Source organism: Phyllobates terribilis, unplaced genomic scaffold (genome assembly GCF_046119375.1).
Source record: "Phyllobates terribilis strain yellow unplaced genomic scaffold, ASM4611937v1 Scaffold_664__1_contigs__length_860015, whole genome shotgun sequence".
In the NCBI taxonomy this organism is placed as follows: Eukaryota; Metazoa; Chordata; class Amphibia; order Anura; family Dendrobatidae; genus Phyllobates; species Phyllobates terribilis.
In genome coordinates this window covers 277,359-301,746 of record NW_027363424.1, presented here as the reverse complement: position 1 = coordinate 301,746, position 24,388 = coordinate 277,359, and the positions used below count along the sequence as shown (strand labels likewise).

Sequence of the window (24,388 nt, the reverse complement as noted above, 5' to 3'; positions counted from 1 at the left end):
GGAAACTCCTCAGTGACATCACACAGAGGTAGACATGAGCGACAGGAAACTCCTCAGTGACATCACACAGAGGTAGACATGAGCGACAGGAAACTCCTCAGTGACATCACACAGTGCTAGAGATGAGCAACAGGAAACACCCAGGGACGTCACACTGAGCTAGACATGAGCAACAGGAAACTCCTCAGTGACATCACACAGAGGTAGACATGAGCGACAGGAAACTCCTCAGTGACATCACATTGAGCTAGACATGAGCAACAGGAAACTCCTCAGTGACATCACACAGAGCTAGACATGAGCAACAGGGAACTCCTCAGTGACATCACACAGAGGTAGACATGAGCAACAGGAAACTCCCCAGTAACATCACACAGAGCTAGAAATGAGCAACAGGAAACTCCTCAGTGACATCACACAGAGCTAGACATGAACAACAGGAAACTCCCCAGTGACATCACACAGAGGTAGACATGAGCAACAGGAATCTCCCCAGTGACATCACTCAGAGGTAGACATGAACAACAGGAAACTCCTCAGTGACATCACACTGAGCTAGACATGAGCAACAGTAAACTCCTCAGTGACATCACATTGAGCTAGACATGAGCAACAGGAAACTCCTCAGTGACATCACACAGAGCTAGACATGAGCAACAGGGAACTCCTCAGTGACATCACACAGAGGTAGACATGAGCAACAGGAAACTCCCCAGTAACATCACACAGAGCTAGAAATGAGCAACAGGAAACTCCTCAGTGACATCACACAGAGCTAGACATGAACAACAGGAAACTCCCCAGTGACATCACACAGAGGTAGACATGAGCAACAGGAATCTCCCCAGTGACATCACTCAGAGGTAGACATGAACAACAGGAAACTCCTCAGTGACATCACACTGAGCTAGACATGAGCAACAGTAAACTCCTCAGTGACATCACACAGAGCTAGACATGAGCAAGAGGAAACTCCTCAGTGACATCACACAGTGCTAGACATGAGCAACAGTAAACTCCTCAGTGACATCACACAGAGGTAGACATGAGCAAGAGGACACTCCTCAGTGACCTCACACAGAGCTAGACATGAGCAACAGGAAACTCCTCAGTGACATCACACTGAGCTAGACATGAACAACAGGAAATTCCTCAGTGACATCACACAGAGCTAGACATGAGCAACAGGAAACTCCCTGGTGACATCACACAGAGCTAGAGATGAACAACAGGAAACTCCTCAGTGACATCACGCAGAGGTAGACATGAGCAACAGGAAACTCCCCAGTGACATCACACAGAGGTAGACATGAGCAACAGGAAACTCCTCAGTGACATCACACAGAGCTAGACATGAGCAAGAGGAAACTCCTCAGTGACATCACACAGAGCTAGACATGAGCAATAGGGAACTCCTCAGTGACATCACACTGAGCTAGACATGAGCAACAGGAAACTCCTCAGTGACATCACACAGAGGTAGACATGAGCAAGAGGAAACTCCTCAGTGACATCACACAGAGGTAGACATGAGCAACAGGAAACTCCCCAGTAACATCACACAGAGCTAGAAATGAGCAACAGGAAACTCCCCAGTAACATCACACAGAGCTAGACATGAACAACAGGAAACTACCCAGTGACATCACACATAGGTAGACATGAGCAACAGGAAACTCCCCATTGACATCACACAGAGGTAGACATGAGCAACAGGAAACTCCTCAGTGACATCACACTGAGCTAGACATGAGCAACAGGAAACTCCCCAGTGACATCACACTGAGCTAGACATGAACAACAGGAAACTCCTCAGTGACATCACACAGAGCTAGACATGAGCAACAGGAAACTCCCTGGTGACATCACACAGAGCTAGACATGAACAACAGGAAACTCCTCAGTGACATCACACAGAGCTAGACATGAGCAACAGGAAACTCCTCAGTGACATCACACAGTGCTTGACATGAGCAACAGGAAACTCCCCAGTGACATCACACTGAGCTAGACATGAGCAACAAGAACTCCTCAGTGACATCACACAGTGCTAGACATGAGCAACAGGAAACTCCCCAGTGACATCACACAGAGACAGAGCTAGACATGAGCAACAGAAAACTCCTCAGTGACATCACACAGAGGTAGACATGAGCAAGAGGAAACTCCTCAGTGACCTCACACAGAGCTAGACATGGGCAACAGGAAACTCCTCAGTGACATCACACAGTGCTAGACATGAGCAAAAGGAAACTCCCCAGTGACATCACACTGAGCTAGACATGAGCAACAGGAAACTCCTCAGTGACATCACACAGAGGTAGACATGAGCAACAGGGAACTCCTCAGTGACATCACACAGAGGTAGACATGAGCAACAGGAAACTCCTCAGTGACATCACACTGAGCTAGACATGAGCAACAGGAAACTCCTCAGTGACATCACACAGAGGTAGACATGAGCAAGAGGAAACTCCTCAGTGACATCACACAGAGCTAGACATGAGCAACAGGGAACTCCTCAGTGACATCACACAGAGCTAGACATGAGCAACAGGAAACTCCCCAGTAACATCACACACAGCTAGAAATGAGCAACAGGAAACTCCTCAGTGACATCACACAGAGCTAGACATGAACAACAGGAAACTCCCCAGTGACATCACGCAGAGGTAGACATGAGCAACAGGAAACTCCCCAGTGACATCACTCAGAGGTAGACATGAACAACAGGAAACTCCTCAGTGACATCACACTGAGCTAGACATGGGGAGGAGTCCTGAGGAGATAATTTGCATATTCCCACTGCATTTTGGGGTAAGTGAAGAGTCTCCGTGAGCGCAAAGAACACTGGATTTTGGCTGTTGGAGCTGAAAAGAGGACATCGGTAAACCAGGGGAGGAGTCCTGAGGAGATAATTTGCATATTCCCATTGCATTTTGGGGTAAGTGAAGAGTCTCCGTGAGCTCAAAGAACACTGGATTTTGGCTGTTGGAGCTGAAAAGAGGACATCGGTAAACCGCGCGCCGGTATTTGAAGCTTTTTTTTTAAGCTTTTTTCACTGTTTTCAGAACATTAACAATAAGAACATGGAAGAGTCCAGGAGCCATTTGGTGAACTGCATATCCTGCTACATGTTCACAGACTTGCCAGTGGAAAAGCCAAACTTCACATGCCAGAAATGCAAGCTTGTGTCCCTGTTGGAGGAAAAGTTGCGAAATCTAGAAGAGAGGTTAACTACCTTGAAAATCATTAAGGAAGGTGAAGAGTTCTTAGACAGAGCAGAATTATCTCTTCATGATTCAGAAAGAGAAGAAATTCGAACTGCACCTGACGAAACAGAGGAATGGAAGCATGTGACCCACAGAAGCCGGAGGATCGAGAGGCAGTCAGCACCCATACTGCTCAGGAACCAGTACCAGGCTCTCACACAGGAGAACCATGAAGAAATACAGCAAGATAAGACTTTGCCAGCAATGAATAACCTTGTAAGCCCTCAGAATCCTCCTGGATGGAGAAAGAAGAATGTTGTGAAGAAAAAACGGAGAGTGGTGGTCATGGGGGATTCCCTGTTAAGAGGAACAGAGGCCGCTATCTGCAGACCAGACATAACCTCAAGAGAAATGTGCTGTCTTCCAGGAGCAAAAATTAAAGATGTGTCTGACAGGATATCAAGACTCTTCAGACCTACAGATCACTACCCATTCCTGCTAATACATGTGGGGACAAATGACACCGCAAGAAAGGACCTGGAAACCATCTGCAGTGACTTTGAAGACTTAGGCAAGAAAGTGAAAGAATTGGGAGCGCAGGTGGTCTTCTCATCCATCCTCCCAGTGGATGGCCATGGAACAATGAGGTGGAATAAGATTCTACAGGTGAACAACTGGCTACGTCGATGGTGCCGTCAACAAGGATTTGGATTTCTGGATCACGGAATGAATTACCTATACGATGGACTACTTGCTAGAGATGGGGTGCACCTTACGAAGACTGGAAAACATGTATTTGGAAGTCGCCTTGCTACACTCATCAGAAGAGCTTTAAACTAGAACAATGTGGGAAGGGAAGCAAAAGGCCAGAGAAAGCCATACAGCTGACAAATACTATTGAGATCTCTGCTACTGGAAGTGGAAAAGAAGAACAAAGACAAAAAAATCTAAATAATAAAAATATGGGAGGAAGAGAAACCAATCATAAACTAAAATGTTTTTATACAAATGCACAAAGCATGGGCAACAAACAAGGAGAATTGGAACTACTAATGCAGGAAAAGGAATATGATGTCATTGGAATCACTGAAACTTGGTGGGACGATACACATGATTGGAATAAAAGGCTAAAAGGATACAACTTATTTGCAAGAAACAGACTTGATAAACGAGGAGGAGGTGTCGCATTGTATGTTAGAAAAGCGTATATCTGCACAGAGATTGAAGCTTCAGAGACTGGGAGTTCTGTGGAAACTGTTTGGGTAAGAATACAAGGAGAGAACAACGGAAAGGACACCATTGTAGGCATTTACTACAGGCCACCTGGGCAAGCTGAAGATATGGATGAACTCTTTATGTATCAAATGACCAAGTTCTCCAAAAAATATGACGTAGTGGTCATGGGAGATTTCAACTATCCAGACATTTGTTGGGAATCTCTCTCAAGTAAAACTAACAGGTCAAGCAAATTCTTATCCTCTCTTGCTGACAACTTTATCTTCCAAAAGGTAGGGGAGAAAACAAGGGGATCTGCTACTTTGGATCTAATCCTTATAAACAAGGAGGAAATGGTTGAGGAGGTAAAAGTGGCTGGGACCCTAGGAGGCAGCGATCATGCTATTATAGAATTTTGGATAACTAGAGGAGGAAGACATGTGAAGACTCAAACTTCAAGGTTAGATTTTAGAAAGGCAGATTTTAAGAGACTCAGAAAGAGAATAGGAGGGATCCAATGGCTGGATGTCCTTAAGGACAAAAATGTCCAGGAAGGATGGGAAATTTTTAAAAATGAGATTCTCAAAGCACAATCGTTAACAATCCCGAAAAGTAGGAAGAATGGGAAGCATTTAAGGAAACCAGGATGGATGAACACAGAACTTAAACACATGCTAAAAAGAAAGAAAGAAATGTTTATTAAATGGAAAGAGGGAGGCATATCTAAAGAAGATTATAATGCAGTCTGCAGATCCTGCAGGGCATGTATCAGGTTAGCTAAAGCTGACAATGAATTAAGGCTTGCAAGAGATGTCAAAAGCAATAAAAAAGGATTTTGGGGGTATGTCAAAAGTAAAAGAAAAGTCAAAGATGCTATAGGATTTTTACAGGATGAAAATGGAGAAATGGTAAGAGAGGATGTTGAGAAGGCCAAACTTTTTAATTCCTATTTTGCATCTGTTTTCTCTCAGAAAGAAAATGTAACATCAACTGATCTTCACTGTCCTTTTAAAGGAATAGAAGAATCCAAGTTATCTGTAAACAGAAAGATTGTGAGGGAATATTTAGCTAACATAAATGAGTTCAAGTCTCCAGATCCAGATGAATTACACCCCAGAGTACTGAAGGAGATCGTAGAAGAAATTTTAGAACCACTCTCCATAAACTTTGAAAATTCTTGGAGAACAGGAGAAGTCCCAGAAGACTGGAGAAGAGCAAATGTTGTTCCTATCTTCAAAAAGGGGAAGAAGGTGGACCCAGGGAACTATAGGCCGGTGAGTCTGACTTCTATACCAGGAAAGATCTTTGAACAAATTATTAAACAACATGTATGTAAGTACCTGGATAAGAATGAAGTGATTAACCAGAGTCAGCATGGGTTTATAACTAACAAGTCATGTCAGACTAACTTAATTTCCTTCTATGACAGAATCACTGACTGGGTGGATCAGGGAAATGCTGTAGATATAGTATATCTTGACTTCAGCAAAGCATTTGACAAAGTATCTCACACCATCCTTATTGAAAAAATGACCAAGTATGCAATGGACCAGGCAACTGTTAGGTGGATTCATAACTGGCTTAGTGATCGGACTCAAAGGGTGATTGTAAATGGCTTCACATCCAGCTGGATGAATGTCTCAAGTGGGGTACCACAGGGCTCCGTCCTGGGACCTGTATTGTTCAACATCTTTATCAATGATTTAGATGAAGGAATTGAGGGTAAACTGATTAAATTTGCTGATGACACTAAGCTAGGAGGGATAGCTAATACTAGAGAAGAGAGAGAGAGGATTCAAAAAGACCTAAATAAACTGGAGCAGTGGGCAGCAACCAACAGAATGGTTTTTAATAGGGAAAAATGCAAAGTACTACATCTGGGCAATAAAAATGAAAAAAGCATATACAGAATGGGAGGAATAGAGCTAAGCAACAGTACATGTGAAAAAGACTTAGGTATACTAATAGATCATAGACTGAACATGAGTCAACAGTGTGATGCAGCAGCAAAAAAGGCAAATACAATTCTGGGATGTATTAACAGAAGCATACAGTCTAGATCACGTGAAGTCATTATTGGTCTTTACTCCTCTTTGGTCAGACCTCATCTGGAATACTGTGTACAGTTTTGGGCACCACATTTTAAAAAAGACATAGACAAACTGGAGCAAGTTCAGAGAAGAGCGACCAGAATGGTGACTGGTCTGCAAACCATGTCCTATGAGGAACGGTTGCAGGATTTGGGAATGTTTAGCTTGCAAAAAAGAAGACTGAGAGGAGACTTAATAGCTGTCTACAAATATGTCAAGGGCTGTCACATTGTAGAAGGATCATCTTTATTCTCATTTGCACAAGGAAAGACTAGAAGCAATGGGATGAAACTAAATGGGAGGAGACACAGATTAGATATTAGAAAAAACTTTTTGACAGTTAGGGTGATTAATGAGTGGAACAGGCTGCCACGACAGGTGGTGAGTTCCCCTTCAATGGACGTCTTCAAACAGAGGCTGGACAGACATCTGTCTGAGATGATTTAGTGAATCCTGCTTTGAGCAGGGGGTTGGACCAGATGACCCAGGAGGTCCCTTCCAACTCTACCATTCTATGATTCTATGATTCTATGATTCTATGAGCAACAGGAGACTCCTCAGTGACATCACACAGAGGTAGACATGAGCAAGAGGAAACTCCTCAGTGACATCACACAGAGCTAGACATGAGCAAGAGGAAACTCCTCAGTGACATCAAACAGAGCTAGACATGTGCAACAGGAAACTCCTCAGTGACATCACACGGAGCTAGACATGAGCAACAGGAACCTCCCCAGTGACATCACACTGAGCTAGACATGAGCAACAGGAAACTCATCAGTGACATCACACAGTGCTAGACATGAGCAACAGGAAACTCCTCAGTGACATCACACAGAGCTAGACATGAGCAACAGGAAACTCCTCAGTGACATCACACATAGGTAGACATGAGCAACAGGAAACTCCCCATTGACATCACACAGAGGTAGACATGAACAACAGGAAACTCCTCAGTGACATCACACTGAGCTAGACATGAGCAACAGGAAACTCCCCAGTGACATCACACTGAGCTAGACATGAACAACAGGAAACTCCTCAGTGACATCACACAGAGCTAGACATGAGCAACAGGAAACTCCCTGGTGACATCACACAGAGCTAGACATGAACAACAGGAAACTCCTCAGTGACATCACACAGAGCTAGACATGAGCAACAGGAAACTCCTCAGTGACATCACACAGTGCTTGACATGAGCAACAGGAAACTCCCCAGTGACATCACACTGAGCTAGACATGAGCAACAAGAACTCCTCAGTGACATCACACAGTGCTAGACATGAGCAACAGGAAACTCCCCAGTGACATCACACAGAGCTAGACATGAGCAACAGGAAACTCCTCAGTGACATCACACAGAGGTAGACATGAGCAAGAGGAAACTCCTCAGTGACATCACACAGAGCTAGACATGGGCAACAGTAAACTCCTCAGTGACATCACACAGAGCTAGACATGAGCAAGAGGAAACTCCTCAGTGACATCAAACAGAGCTAGACATGTGCAACAGGAAACTCCTCAGTGACATCACACAGAGCTAGACATGAGCAACAGGAAACTCCCCAGTGACATCACACTGAGCTAGACATGAGCAACAGGAAACTCATCAGTGACATCACACAGTGCTAGACATGAGCAACAGGAAACTCCTCAGTGACATCACACAGAGCTAGACATGAGCAACAGGAAACTCCTCAGTGACATCACACAGAGGTAGACATGAACAACAGGGAACTCCTCAGTGACATCACAGACAGAGCTAGACATGAGCAAGAGGAAACTCCTCAGTGACATCACACAGTGCTAGACATGAGCAACAGGAAACTCCTCAGTGACATCACACTGAGCTAGACATGAGCAAGAGGACACTCCTCAGTGACCTCACACAGAGCTAGACATGAGCAACAGGAAACTCCTCAGTGACATTACACAGAGGTAGACATGAGCAACAGGAAACTCCCCAGTGACATCACACTGAGCTAGACATGAGCAACAGGAAACTCCTCAGTGACATCACACAGAGCTAGACATGAGCAACAGGAAACTCCTCAGTGACCTCACACAGAGTTAGACATGAGCAACAGGAAACTCCTCAGTGACATCACACAGTGCTAGACATGAGCAAAAGGAAACTCCCCAGTGACATCACACTGAGCTAGACATGAGCAACAGGAAACTCCCCAGTGACATCACTCAGAGGTAGACATGAACAACAGGAAACTCCTCAGTGACATCACACTGAGCTAGACATGAGCAACAGTAAACTCCTCAGTGACATCACACAGAGCTAGACATGAGCAACAGGAGACTCCTCAGTGACATCACACAGAGGTAGACATGAGCAAGAGGAAACTCCTCAGTGACATCACACAGAGCTAGACATGAGCAAGAGGAAACTCCTCAGTGACATCAAACAGAGCTAGACATGTGCAACAGGAAACTCCTCAGTGACATCACACAGAGCTAGACATGAGCAACAGGAAACTCCCCAGTGACATCACACTGAGCTAGACATGAGCAACAGGAAACTCATCAGTGACATCACACAGTGCTAGACATGAGCAACAGGAAACTCCTCAGTGACATCACACAGAGCTAGACATGAGCAACAGGAAACTCCTCAGTGACATCACACAGAGGTAGACATGAACAACAGGGAACTCCTCATTGACATCACAGACAGAGCTAGACATGAGCAAGAGGAAACTCCTCAGTGACATCACGCAGTGCTAGACATGAGCAAGAGGACACTCCTCAGTGACCTCACACAGAGCTAGACATGAGCAACAGGAAACTCCTCAGTGACATTACACAGAGGTAGACATGAGCAACAGGAAACTCCCCAGTGACATCACACTGAGCTAGACATGAGCAACAGGAAACTCCTCAGTGACATCACACAGAGCTAGACATGAGCAACAGGTAACTCCTCAGTGACGTCACACAGAGCTAGACATGAGCAACAGGAAACTCCTCAGTGACATCACACAGTGCTAGACATGAGCAAAAGGAAACTCCCCAGTGACATCACACTGAGCTAGACATGAGCAACAGGAAACTCCTCAGTGACATCACACAGAGCTAGACATGAGCAACAGGAAACTCTCCAGGGACATCACACTGAGCTAGACATGAGCAACAGGAAACTCCTCAGTGACATAACACAGTGCTAGACATGAGCAACAGGAAACACCCAGGGACATCACACTGAGCTAGACATGAGCAACAGGAAACTCCTCAGTGACATCACACAGAGCTAGACATGAGCAACAGGAAACTCCCCAGGGACATCACACTGAGCTAGACATGAGCAACAGGAAACTCCTCAGTGACATCACACAGAGGTAGACATGAGCAAGAGGGAACTCCTCAGTGACATCACACAGAGGTAGACATGAGCAACAGGGAACTCCTCAGTGACATCACACAGAGGTAGACATGAGCGACAGGAAACTCCTCAGTGACATCACATTGAGCTAGACATGAGCAACAGGAAACTCCTCAGTGACATCACACAGAGCTAGACATGAGCAACAGGGAACTCCTCAGTGACATCACACAGAGGTAGACATGAGCAACAGGAAACTCCCCAGTAACATCACACAGAGCTAGAAATGAGCAACAGGAAACTCCTCAGTGACATCACACAGAGCTAGACATGAGCAACAGGAAACTCCTCAGTGACCTCACACAGAGCTAGACATGAGCAACAGGAAACTCCTCAGTGACATCACACAGTGCTAGACATGAGCAAAAGGAAACTCCCCAGTGACATCACACTGAGCTAGACATGAGCAACAGGAAACTCCTCAGTGACATCACACAGAGCTAGACATGAGTAACAGGAAACTCCCCAGGGACATCACACTGAGCTAGACATGAGCAACAGGAAACTCCTCAGTGACATCACACAGTGCTAGACATGAGCAACAGGAAACACCCAGGGACATCAAACTGAGCTAGACATGAGCAACAGGAAACTCCTCAGTGACATCACACAGAGCTAGACATGAGCAACAGGAAACTCCCCAGGGACATCACACTGAGCTAGACATGAGCAACAGGAAACTCCTCAGTGACATCACACAGAGGTAGACATGAGCAACAGGGAACTCCTCAGTGACATCACACTGAGGTAGACATGAGCAACAGGGAACTCCTCAGTGACATCACACAGAGGTAGACATGAGCGACAGGAAACTCCTCAGTGACATCACATTGAGCTAGACATGAGCAACAGGAAACTCCTCAGTGACATCACACAGAGCTAGACATGAGCAACAGGGAACTCCTCAGTGACATCACACAGAGGTAGACATGAGCAACAGGAAACTCCCCAGTAACATCAAACAGAGCTAGAAATGAGCAACAGGAAACTCCTCAGTGACATCACACAGAGCTAGACATGAACAACAGGAAACTCCCCATTGACATCACACAGAGGTAGACATGAGCAACAGGAAACTCCCCAGTGACATCACTCAGAGGTAGACATGAACAACAGGAAACTCCTCAGTGACATCACACTGAGCTAGACATGAGCAACAGTAAACTCCTCAGTGACATCACACAGAGCTAGACATGAGCAAGAGGAAACTCCTTAGTGACATCACACAGTGCTAGACATGAGCAACAGGAAACTCCTCAGTGACATCACACAGAGGTAGACATGAGCAAGAGGACACTCCTCCGTGACCTCACACAGAGCTAGACATGAGCAACAGGAAACTCCTCAGTGACATCACACTGAGCTAGACATGAACAACAGGAAACTCCTCAGTGACATCACACAGAGCTAGACATGAGCAACAGGAAACTCCCTGGTGACATCACACAGAGCTAGACATGAACAACAGGAAACTCCTCAGTGACATCACACAGAGGTAGACATGAGCAACAGGAAACTCCCCAGTGACATCACACAGAGGTAGACATGAGCAACAGGAAACTCCTCAGTGACATCACACAGAGCTAGACATGAGCAAGAGGAAACTCCTGAGTGATATCACACAGAGGTAGACATGAGCAAGAGGAAACTCCTCAGTGACATCACACAGAGCTAGACATGAGCAACAGGGAACTCCTCAGTGACATCACACAGAGCTAGACATGAGCAACAGGAAATTCCTCAGTGACATCACATAGAGGTAGACATGAGCAAGAGGAAACTCCTCAGTGACATCACACAGAGGTAGACATGAGCAACAGGAAACTCCCCAGTAACATTACACAGAGCTAGAAATGAGCAACAGGAAACTCCTCAGTGACATCACACAGAGCTAGACATGAACAACAGGAAACTACCCAGTGACATCACACATAGGTAGACATGAGCAACAGGAAACTCCCCATTGACATCACACACAGGTAGACATGAACAACAGGAAACTCCTCAGTGACATCACACTGAGCTAGACATGAGCAACAGGAAACTCCCCAGTGACATCACACTGATCTAGACATGAACAACAGGAAACTCCTCAGTGACATCACACAGAGCTAGTCATGAGCAACAGGAAACTCCTCAGTGACATCACACAGTGCTTGACATGAGCAACAGGAAACTCCCCAGTGACATCACACTGAGCTAGACATGAGCAACAGGAACTCCTCAGTGACATCACACAGTGCTAGACATGAGCAACAGGAAACTCCCCAGTGACATCACACAGAGCTAGACATGAGCAACAGGAAACTCCTCAGTGACATCACACAGAGGTAGACATGAGCAAGAGGAAACTCCTCAGTGACATCACACAGAGCTAGACATGAGCAACAGGGAACTCCTCAGTGACATCACACAGAGGTAGACATGAGCAACAGGAAACTCCCCAGTTACATCACACAGAGCTATAAATGAGCAACAGGAAACTCCTCAGTGATATCACACAGAGCTAGACATGAACAACAGGAAACTCCCCAGTGACATCACACAGAGGTAGACATGAACAACAGGAAACTCCTCAGTGACATCACACTGAGCTAGACATGAGCAACAGGAAACCCCCCAGTGACATCACACTGAGCTAGACATGAACAACAGGAAACTCCTCAGTGACATCACACAGTGCTAGACATGAGCAACAGGAAACTCCCCAGTGACATCACACTGAGCTAGACATGAGCAACAGGAAACTCCTCAGTGACATCACACAGTGCTAGACATGAGCTACAGGAATCTCCCCAGTGACATCACACAGAGCTAGACATGAGCAACAGGAAACTCCTCAGTGACATCACACAGAGCTAGACATGAGCAACAGGAAACTCCTCAGTGACATCACACAGAGCTAGACATGAGCAACAGGAAACTCCCCAGTGACATCACACTGAGCTAGACATGAGCAACAGGAAACTCCTCAGTGACATCACACTGAGCTAGACATGAGCAACAGGAAACTCCTCAGTGACATCACACAGAGCTAGACATGAGCAACAGGAAACTCCTCAGTGACATCACACATAGTGCTAGACATGAGCAACAGGAAACTCCTCAGTGACATCACACACAGAGGTAGACATGAACAACAGGAAACTCCTCAGTGACATCACACAGAGGTAGACATGAGCAAGAGGAAACTCCTCAGTGACATCACACAGAGCTAGACATGAGCAACAGGGAACTCCTCAGTGACATCACACAGAGGTAGACATGAGCAACAGGAAACTCCCCAGTTACATCACACAGAGCTATAAATGAGCAACAGGAAACTCCTCAGTGATATCACGCAGAGCTAGACATGAACAACAGGAAACTCCCCAGTGACATCACACAGAGGTAGGCATGAACAACAGGAAACTCCTCAGTGACATCACACTGAGCTAGACATGAGCAACAGGAAACCCCCCAGTGACATCACACTGAGCTAGACATGAACAACAGGAAACTCCTCAGTGACATCACACAGTGCTAGACATGAGCAACAGGAAACTCCCCAGTGACATCACACTGAGCTAGACATAAGCAACAGGAAACTCCTCAGTGACATCACACAGTGCTAGACATGAGCAACAGGAATCTCCCCAGTGACATCACACAGAGCTAGACATGAGCAACAGGAAACTCCTCAGTGACATCACACAGAGCTAGACATGAGCAACAGGAAACTCCCCAGTGACATCACACTGAGCTAGACATGAGCAACAGGAAACTCCTCAGTGACATCACACTGAGCTTGACATGAGCAACAGGAAACTCCTCAGTGACATCACACAGAGCTAGACATGAGCAACAGGAAACTCCTCAGTGACATCACACATAGTGCTAGACATGAGCAACAGGAAACTCCTCAGTGACATCACACACAGAGGTAGACATGAACAACAGGAAACTCCTCAGTGACATCACACAGAGGTAGACATGAGCAACAGGAAACTCCTCAGTGACATCACACACAGTGCTAGACATGAGCAACAGGAAACTCCCCAGTGACATCACACACAGAGGTAGACATGAGCTACAGGAAACTCCTCAGTGACATCACACAGAGGTAGACATGAGCAACAGGAAACTCCTCAGTGACCTCACACAGAGCTAGACATGAGCAACAGGAAACTCCTCAGTGACATCACACAGAGCTAGACATGAGCAACAGGAAACTCCTCAGTGACATCACACAGAGCTAGACATGAGCAACAGGAAACTCCCAGTTGACCCACAGGCTGGTGGCTCTTCAGTCCACAGATGACTGCCCTGCACATAATGAATTACTCCTATAATACTCTTTCCTTCTCCTGTAGATTTCGTCCCTTTATCTTGCTCCTGCGGGATGGCCTGTGGCTCATGGGACATCAGAAATCAGAACACCTGCCATTGTCAGTGTAGTAACATCGACTGGACATCAGCCCGATGCTGCAAGATAACTTACAGCTAAACGTGTGTCTGTCCGGGATCCAGGCGTCATCCAGCCACGTATAGAGACACGGCTCCTATCAGTATACATTGTGTCTGGTGTCATCAGACCATGGTTATAATCTCATCACATGTAGAAGTGGTGGAGGGCATGTGAGCTCCGTCTACGTGGCGGTATTATGTCTGCTTGTCATTGTGTAGTCATGCTCATGTTGTGAATAAAAAAACGTTATTAGCATTCAATCAGAATTCATTACTTATTCCAGAGAACTTTTCAATAGCGTTCTGTCCAAAAATGTGTGATCTCTGAGGTCTTATAGGGGAGAGTAGGGGAGGAGGAGAGCACACAGACTGTACTATATCAGAGTGTGGAGAGGGAGGAAAGCGTGCAGGTCAGAGTGTGCAGAGGAAAAATCACACAGATTGTATTGTATCAGAGGGTAGGGAGGAGGAGAGCACACAGACTACTATATCAGAGTGTGGAAAGGGAGGAAAGCATATAGGTCAGAGTGTGCAGAGATGGAGAAATCACACAGATTGTATTGTATCAGAGGGTAGGGGAGAATGAGAGCACACAGACTGTACTGTATCAGAGTGTGGAGAGGGAGGAAAGCATACAGGTCAGAGTGTGCAGAGAGGGAGAAATGACAGATTGTATTGTATCAGAGGGTAGGGGAGGAGGGGAGCACACAGGCTACTATATCAGAGTGTGGAGAGGGAGGAAAGTGTATAGGTCAGAGTGTGCAGAGATGGAGAAATCACACAGACTGTATTGTATCATAGGGTAGGGGAGGAGGGGAGCACACAGACTGTACTGTATCACAACATGGAGAGGGAGGAAAGCGTACAGGTCAGAGTGTGCAGAGAGGGAGAAATCACACAGACTGTATTGTATCATAGGGTAGGGGAGGAGGGGAGCACACAGACTGTACTGTATCAGAGTGTGGAGCGGGAGGAAAGCGTGCAGGTCAGAGTGTGCAGAGAGGGAGAAATCACACAGACTGTATTGTATCAGAGGGTAGGGGAGGAGGGGAGCACACAGACAGTACTTGAGTCAGTGGAACAATTCTGAAGTACTCTCTTCTTTATAGTGCCCTTTTAAAATCATCTTCAGCTGTTGCAAGGTCAATTGACTCTTCATTTCTAGCATACTACGGTGGTTCAGTCCTGGGCTGATCGCTTTCACCACCCCCTCAATGATCTCATCTGGTTGGTAGCCTTTCTGTAAGCCTGCATCGATCTGGTGCAACAAATTCATATAAGACAGTTTCTCTTTCTGTTCACACTCTCCAATCTGTCCCAGGATCTTGAATTCTTTCATTATGGTGATTTGTGGTGTTAGAGAGGACTGTCTTCCTGATTTATCTACCGTTCAGAGGTTTTCATCGATTCCTGCAGGGCTGTTGTTAGGGCTTTGAATTGTTTTTTCAATTCCTGTAGTTCAGTCTGTGGATGGAGATTCCCGCTTTTGGTAATTGGTGCCGCCCCTCCATCCTCCAACTTCAACCTGGTTAGAAACTGTGTTAGCTCCTGGAGGAAGGTTCCCATGACGTCTTCAGCTTCTTTCTCCCCCCAGCTCATCCATTTTTGCATTAATGGCAGCTAACAGTTGCCTGCGGTTGTGTGCTTTAGAAATCTGTTCTTCTGACATCTTTATATGTTCTGCTACTGTTCTCAATACTTCACAGGTTAACTGAAGAATCAGCTCACTAATTCTCTCCATTTGTGTTTCCACATCCATTGCTGCTAGTGAATTTTCTTTAGGGCTGGTCCCCTTTAACTGGTGTAGCAGAGTTGAATTGAGGTGCTGTGCTGCGGTGTTTTTCCAGACACTTTTTGTCTACACGCTAATTCCCAGGATTCCCTGTACGGGCCACCAATGTTACACGCACGCTGCTAGGTTCAGATAGGGCGAGACGCGTTTCATGAATTCTTTGGAATCCTGGGGGAACCGTTACTCAGGGTGACCATAGGCTGCAGCTTCTCTCAGGCACACAATAGATTCAAATGCTAACCAGACACATCTGACAAGAATCTTTTTCAACAATTTAACAGTGGAATTTAATCTGAAGCATGGCTAGTGCAATTCAGGGATATTACAGCAACAATCTTCATTACAGTACAGTCTGAGTTTCTTGAGCAACCGGCTCCAGTAACAATACAGTAGTTTCTTTACAAGGCACAGTATTACAGTCTCTTCAGCAGCATAATTCAGCATAGATAAGATTTTTTAGCAGCACACTTCTTTGCATACACAACCACAGGCTTTTCCTTCACAAGGACACAATAGTACACAGCATTCTTTATCCTGCATGGAGATGGAGGGGGGAGGGTTTGATGAGGGAGATAATCCCTGTGACACAATTCCTTCCAGTCCTTATCGTCCTGCCAGATAATACTCTGCACTGTTAGTTCAGGGAGTTTATCTGACCTTGGGTTTAGTTTCTCTCTTGATCTGAATCCTGTTCAGTTGCCTTCTGTCAGATACAGATAACACACCACCTTTCTCTTCGGCTTCAACCAGACTACAATAACAAGTTTCCCACAATCCCCCTGGGGCTCTGCTAAAACACTCCCTGTCTCCTGTGCTCGTGTTATTTGTAACAGTTGCTGGATGCTTTTGAAGCAACAGCACTACTTCTGTATGTCACACTTTCCCACACCTTGGGTGACACCGCCTCCTCAGCCTCCATCTCCGAAATGACCACATCAGTCGGAAGCTGGAAGCACTGCAGCACTGCCTCGGCCAAGCGGCAACAGGCACTGCTGAAGCTAATATGCTTAGGGGAAAAACCTGACACCTCTGAAGAGTTGTTGACAGCTGTAAAAGAGCAGGCAGATCTGTGGCTGCCACCACTGAACCTACAGCCAGGCATGGTCGTTTGTGACAATGGCCAGAACCTGGTGGCTGCTCTGAAGCTAGGTAACCTCACACACGTTCCATGCCTGGCCCATGTGCTCAACTTAGTGGTTCAGCGATTTCTCAACACCTACCCGGATCTGCCTGAGTTTATTGTCAAAGTACGCTACGTGTGTTCCCATTTTCGAAAGTCACCTACAGCTTCCGCCGGCCTCGCCGTGCTTCAGCAGAATTTGCAGAATTTACAGCTCACAGACTGGTGTGCGATGTCACCACGCATTGGAACTCAATGTTGCAGATGTTGGGAAGGATTTGTGAGCAGAAGAGGGCAGTTGTTGAGTACCAGCTTCAACATGCCTGTCAGCATTCAGGTCATCCTCCGCACATAAGGACTGAGGAGTGGGCATGGATGTCAGACATCTGTGTCGTCCTCTAAAACTTTGAGGATTCCATCAAAATGGTGAGCGGCGATGACACCATAATTAAGTCACCATCCCACTTCTCTGTCTTCTGAAGCACTCGTTGCTCACAATTAAAGAGGAGGCATTGCAGGCGCAGCACAATGAGAAGGAGCAAGGAACCATACAGGGTGATGCCAGACAGCCCAGTCTCATCTCATCCCAATGTAAATTGGGTGCTAATGAGCAGGAGGAGGAGGAGGAGGAGGAACAGGAGTTGGTTTCCTGGGCTACAGACGGTACTACCCTCACCATATTCATATCATCTGTTCAGAGTGGATGGCCTGAGGAAAGGGAGAATGAGGAGGAGAGCATATACAGTCGTCCTCTTGGTCAGGACAGGGAAGACTTGGCTGGTGGTAGTCTGGCACACATGGCTGACTTTATGTTCCTCTGCCTTTCCTGTGACCCTCGTGTTGTATGCATTTTGGCCATCAGTAATTACTGGTTGGTGACACTTCTAGACCTACACTACAAGGAGAACTTTCTATTGCTCCTTTCTGTGGCGGAGAGGTCTAGTAAAATGTTGCACTACCCAAAGACCCTTGTTGCGGAATTATTAAAAATAATTCCCATCTCAAAACGTTGGCGGAAGAGGTCACAGTTCCTTGGACAACCAAGGAGTAGAGGTGAGGGAGACACAAATAAGACGCAGCAGACACAGGGGATCACTGTCAAAGGTATGGGACAGTTTTCTCAGACCCTACTAGCGCCCAGGCCCTGATGCGCAGGGTACTCTGATAAGGAAGGAAAAGTTTTGGAAGATGATTCCTCTGTGCCTTATAATTATTGGGTATCCAAGCTGGACACGTGGCAAGAACTGGCTCTCTACGCCTTGTAGATCCTGGCCTGCCCTGCGGCTAGCGTTTTATCAGAGCAGGTTTTTAGTGCTGCCGGGGGCATTATAACTGATAGGCGCACCGGTCTATCAACTGAAAATGCTGACAGGCTGACTCTTATAAAAATGAACAAGGGCTGGATTGGACCAGACTAGTGTTGAGCGAGTATGTTCTGTTAACCCTTTCGGCGAGTATGCTCGGGCCGAGCACCGAGTAGTTACAGCTGCTCGGTGATATGGTTGAATCGCTCCCGTGTGCATGATTTGCGACTGTTTGGCAGCTTTATTACATGTGAGGAATGTGTAAGAAATAGACATTCCTCACATGTACTAGAGCTGTCAAACAGTCGCAAATCATGCACACGGGAGCGATTCAACCATGTCACCGAGCAGCTGTAAATACTCGGAGCTCGGCCCGAGCATACTCGCCGAAAGGGTTAACAGAACATACTCATTCATCACTAGACCAGACTTCTCAACACCACCGGATGATAGCAGCGGAACATAAAGTCAAGTCTAGTGGCTTTTTTGGGGGCAGGGGTCTATTCTCCTGCACCTCCGCACAGCCCGACATGGGTATATGTGGCGCCCCTGGTTCAGTCGCCACAGAGGTACTGAATCACACCCAGAGGTGTGGTATCTCACTCTCAGGTAAGGATGGAGTACTGCCCGGGACCCACCCACTTGCATCCAACACACTCCACTTCAGAGGGCAGGGCGAGCTTGCTCCTAAGGGAGAGCACAGTCCCTGGTCCCTGGCTGGAGGGCGGAACCATGTAGTGGGTGTGGGTGGAGGAAGAAAACAGGGGAGCACTTGAGAAGGAGGATATAAAAGAGGGAACCATCTTGAAAGACAGAGTTCAGTCAGAGGAGGACAGTGAGAGGAGAAGTAGTGGGAGCAGGAGCTCTGCTCAGGAGGAACGGGCCTGAGTGAGAGAGGCCCAGGAGGTCAGACTGAAGAGAGGAGAGGAGCAGGCAGGAAGGCTCCACAAGAAAGAGAGGATCCTAGGGGTACGGGAAGTGCTGGAGGCCACCCGTACGTCCGAATCTACCAGGACGTGGAGGGATCAGACCGTAAAGGGGACCGGCCCCTAACTAGTGGGAATTACAATATTCAGCTAGAAACCGGAGGCTTCTACATTTTCAGGGTGTAGTTGCCCACAGCCGCAATTAATCGCCAAAAAGGTAGCCGCACAGGATCCAGGGAACTCCCGGTTGCCAGCCAAGATCTGAGGTTACCGGCTTGGAACACTGTTTGCAAGGCGCAGGGCAGGAGGGTGAGAGCCAGCGCAGGAAGACGACCGAGAAAGGCACACAGAACGGGGTCCCGTTAAGTGCTCCTGAATTACCTGAGGGATTGCTGAACCCCTCCCTTGGTGAACGCAGAACGCCGCGGGTGGTGATAATTTGGCCGTTGTAACCAGGAGCAACGTGATAATTGTGAGTAAACCTTGAAGACTGCACCCCACTGTCTCTGTGAATTATTGTTGCGTCATCACCAGCCCTGCACTACACTGCACAACAACAGCTACCTCATCATTAACCATCATAGCACTGCCCTGGAGCTTAGCTCTACCTGTGGAGAGCTGAACCAACTCTGCTGCATTACCAACAGCTCCAGAGGACCTGCTCCGCAGCGGCGGCTCCACATAGCCGCATACCACAGGTGGCATCACGAACATTAGATATAAAAACTATAAATCCCCTTTTATTGACCGCCCTGGGTCACGGACCGGGTCACCGCCACTGTGACATCTCCCCTAGCAACGACCGGCCCGGCTACCGAGTACCCCACGTGCTAGGGGGCGCGTCACTGACTTTTTCTATTTTCTGTTGTCCTCCTCCTTCTCCTTCTTCTCATCCTCCACCACCATATCACCAGGGTGACCGTGATGCAACACCCACATAATTTTTTTGTAAGGGTGTTTATGATGCTTGTAGTACATTTTTTTAGAGGACTACTTCTAACATTATGTATGTTATTCAGTATATTCTGTTCATGCATACCCCCAGGGGTAAATGTTTTTCAGCCTATGCACTTAGTGCATGGGCATTACCAGTACAAGAGGCCCATTCCTTAACAATGGTAAAAAAAATTTAATGAGGACCTCCTGTACGTCTCTTCAAAGGGATATTGGAGTGCGTCCAAATTTTTGGCAGCCCTTGCAGTCACTGCATGGGCATTACCACTTAAAAAGACCCACTCCTTTATAATGAAAACATTTTTTTTACTGAGGCCCTCCTCTATGTGTCTTCAAGGAGGTATTGGATTCCATCCTAATTTTTTGCAGCCCTTACAGTTACTGCATATGCTATAACATTATAGGAGACCCGCTCCTTAATAATGGGAATTTTTTTTTTTAAATCAGGCCCTCTATGAGTGTTTAAATTGGTATTGGGGTTTCATTTTTGTATGTTTTATTGTGAGTCCATAAAAGTGGCATAATACCTCTGGAAACATTATTGACAGCAGTGATCTGGGAGTCAGAAATGCTTTCAGGGGTCTTCCCCATGCTGTCCCCTTGCCATCTGAGCACTGTTCCCATCGATTTGGGCAATTTTTAGGTCCCCTGCAGACCTCCGAGTGGGTCACCAAAAAAATGCTCGAGTTTCCCATAGACTTACATTGGGCTTATTGCTCGGGTTGAACACCCGAGTATTCCAATGTGCTCGACCCGAGCATCGAGCACCCGAGCATTTTAGTGCTCGCCCATCACTAGTACTCATATCAATGTCCATCTCTCCACACTTACTGTCCACCTGAGTAATACTGGCAATAGTCATGCTTGAACTTACTGGGAAGGGCTGCCTAACCACAAACACGTGGTCAAGTGAATGTGGCCAGGGACAGTACGGAGCCAGTCTACAGCTTTTCTTGCTGAGAGTTGTATTTCACCGCAGCCATATTCTCGATGAAATGCTCGGTGAAAGGACTGGCATAGAGGGAAACCGTATCTACTCTGGGTGTCATTTTTCCCAGGAAGTCCTCTAATGCAACTTGTTGCAGAAGCAATGGCAACCCGTCCAACATCAGCTCGCACTTGTCGGTGGTGCTCCGACACACAAACATCTTTCTTTGCGCCTTTAATTTCATGACTACAGAGTTTGGCAATGGCCTGATCTGCAATGCGGTTTCAGAAATAACATGCATAAGCACACATTAAAAAAGCAGCCATAGAGTGTCTGGGAACCTTCTCACACACTTTTCTTCGCCAGTGCTGCTTCTCGGCAGGGTTGGACGGGCCCACCAGAGAACCGGAGACTCCTCCGGTGGGCCCTGGCTTCTCCTTCAGGAGAGTTCATAGTGCTGAGGTGAGGCCATGATGATGATAGAGGCCACCATCTGCTCAGTTTTCTGTTACTTGGTATGCAAGCCAGCCAGCCACCCACCCACAGGCCGCAATACTAAACTGCCAGATTTCTGGGTAGCTGCTTGCACCTGAAATGTGGCCTTTTAGACTCGTGGAGGTGGAAGCTGTCCACAACCTCATGGCGGCGGTGGCCAAGTGTCCATACTCGTTCTCCAGCCGCCACTATTTCTCCCGGTATTGAGTCCTCCTTCTACAAGTGCGGGTCCCTGAATATTACTGTTGGTACTTTTCTGTGGGAATCTGTTTGCCTCCTACCAGCCTGGAATATTTCCAGTAAACTATGATACGACGCCATGGTATTAGCACTGCCTCCAGTACCAGTAGCAAAGCCATCCCCAATTTCCTTCTCAGGAATATTATTTGGTAGAATGAGTGGCTGCCCAAATACATTAGTTTCTCACAAAGGAGCTAAAAATAGAGTGGCAGTAGGTGCATGTTTCTCCAGCCTGTTAGATATCAGAGGGTGAACGGCAGCACATTGGCTCAGTGGTTAGCACTGAAGCCTTGCAGCACTGGGATCATGGGTTCAAATCCCAGCAAGGACAACATCTGCAAGGATTTTGTATGTTCTTCCCGTGTTTGCGTGGGTTTCCACACACTTTTCTTAGCCAGGACTGCTTCTCGGCAGGGTTGGACGGTCCCACCAGAGACTCCTCTGGTGTGCCCTGGCTTCTACCTCAGGAGAGTTCATGATAGCGCTAACTTTGCAGCTGCTTTGGGGCTCTTGAGCGGGTGAGAAAGGTGGGCCCTCAGAATCAAATCCTCTGGTGGGCCCAATGTTTTCAATCTGAAACAGCTTCTCAGTGGGAGTTGTATTTCACCACAGCCATATTCTTTAGCTCGATGAAAGGACTGGCATAGAGGGAAACCATATCTACTCCGGCTGTCATTTCTCCGTCACCAGGTTCCGCCCATTGTCACACACGACCATGCCTGGCTGTATGTTCAGCGGTGAGAGCCACAGATCAGGCTGCTGTGTTACAGCTTTCAACAACTCTGCAGCGCTGGGCGGTTTGCCACCTAAGAATTAAGCATGTTATCTTCAGCACAGCCTGTTGCCGCTTGGCCAAGGCAGTGCTGCAGTGCTTTCAGCTTGTGACTGATGTGGTCATTTCTGAGATGGAGGAGGAGGTGCAGGAGCTGAACAATGTGATTACATTGAGGTTACATTGGCAACTCTGTTTTTTATACTAAAGCTTATTGTTCCCATTATTAAAGAATGGGTCTCCTATACTGTTATTGCGTATGCTGTGACTTCAAGGGCTGCCAAAATTTGTGAAAAACCCCACTAAGAATTTAAAGACACATGGAGCAGGGCCACAGTAACAAGGTACGACATGTTCCCATTAGAAAGGAGAGGGTCTGCTATACAGTTATAGGGTTTGCAGTGAGTCCATCGACTGATTAAATTTAGGAAAAAGCCCACTAAGAATTTAAAGACACATAGAGTAGGGCCACAGTAACGAGTACGACATGTTCACATTAGGAAGGAGAGGGTGTGCTATATTGTTATAGGTATGCAGTGAGTCCATCGGCTGATTAAATTTAGGAAAAACCCCACTAAGAATTTAAAGACACATAGAGTAGGGCCACGGTAACGAGTACGACATGTTCACATTAGAAAGGAGAGGGTCTGCTATACAGTTATAGGTTATGCAGTGAGTCCAACGGCTGACCAAATTTAGGAAAAACCCCACTAAGAATTTTAAGACACATGGAGCAGGGCCACAGTAATGACAAATTCCCATTAGACAGGAGAGGGTCTCCAATAGTGTTGGCCTATGCAGTGAATGCAAGGGCTGCCAAAAATTGGAAGGCACTCCAATGCCCCTTGGAAGAGACTTAGAGGGCCTCATAAAAAATGTTCCCATTAGAAAGGAGCGGGCCTCCTATACGTGTAATGTCCATGCACTAAGTGTATGGGCTGACAAACATTTACCCCTGGGGGTTATACATGAACATACTGCATAAAAACTTTTTTTACAGGCATCATAAACACCCTTTAAAACAATTATGTGGGTGTTGCATCACGGACCACGGTCACCCTGGTGATATGGTGGTGGAGGATGAGCATGAGGAGAATGAGAAGGTCAAGTGCAAATAGCCAAAATCAGGAAGCGTACACCCATGTGTGGGTGTGAAACGGTGCATGGGAATACACCTCCCAAGAAAAGACACTGGATTGGAGTTTGTTACGCTGCTATCATTCGGTGGTGTTGAGAAGTCTGGCCCAATCCAGCCCTTGTTCATTTTTATAAGAGTCAGCCTGTCAGCATTTTCAGTTGACAGGCGGATGCGCTTAACAGTTATAATTTCACCTGCGACACTAAAATCCCGCTCTGATAAAACGCTAACGGCAGGGCAGGTCAGGACCTCCAAGGCGTAGAGAACCAGTTCATTCCACGTATCCACCTTGGATACCCAATAATTTTAAGGCACAGAGGAAACATGGAGGATGTTGGTACAGTCAGCAAGGTACTCCCTCA

General features: G+C 46.7%; 1 protein-coding gene across 1 annotated transcript in view; it reads left to right on the top strand.

Annotated features, from left to right (window-relative positions):
- LOC141235426 (uncharacterized) overlaps window positions 1-14,618 on the top strand; it is a 108,755-nt gene extending 94,137 nt beyond the window's left edge. Inside the window, exon 7 of the mRNA XM_073668109.1 lies at window positions 14,264-14,618. Coding sequence (XP_073524210.1) covers window positions 14,264-14,397 — 134 coding nt within the window. The 3' untranslated portion in view covers window positions 14,398-14,618. The remainder of the gene's footprint in view (window positions 1-14,263) is intronic.
- The last annotated feature ends 9,770 nt before the right edge of the window (window positions 14,619-24,388 follow it).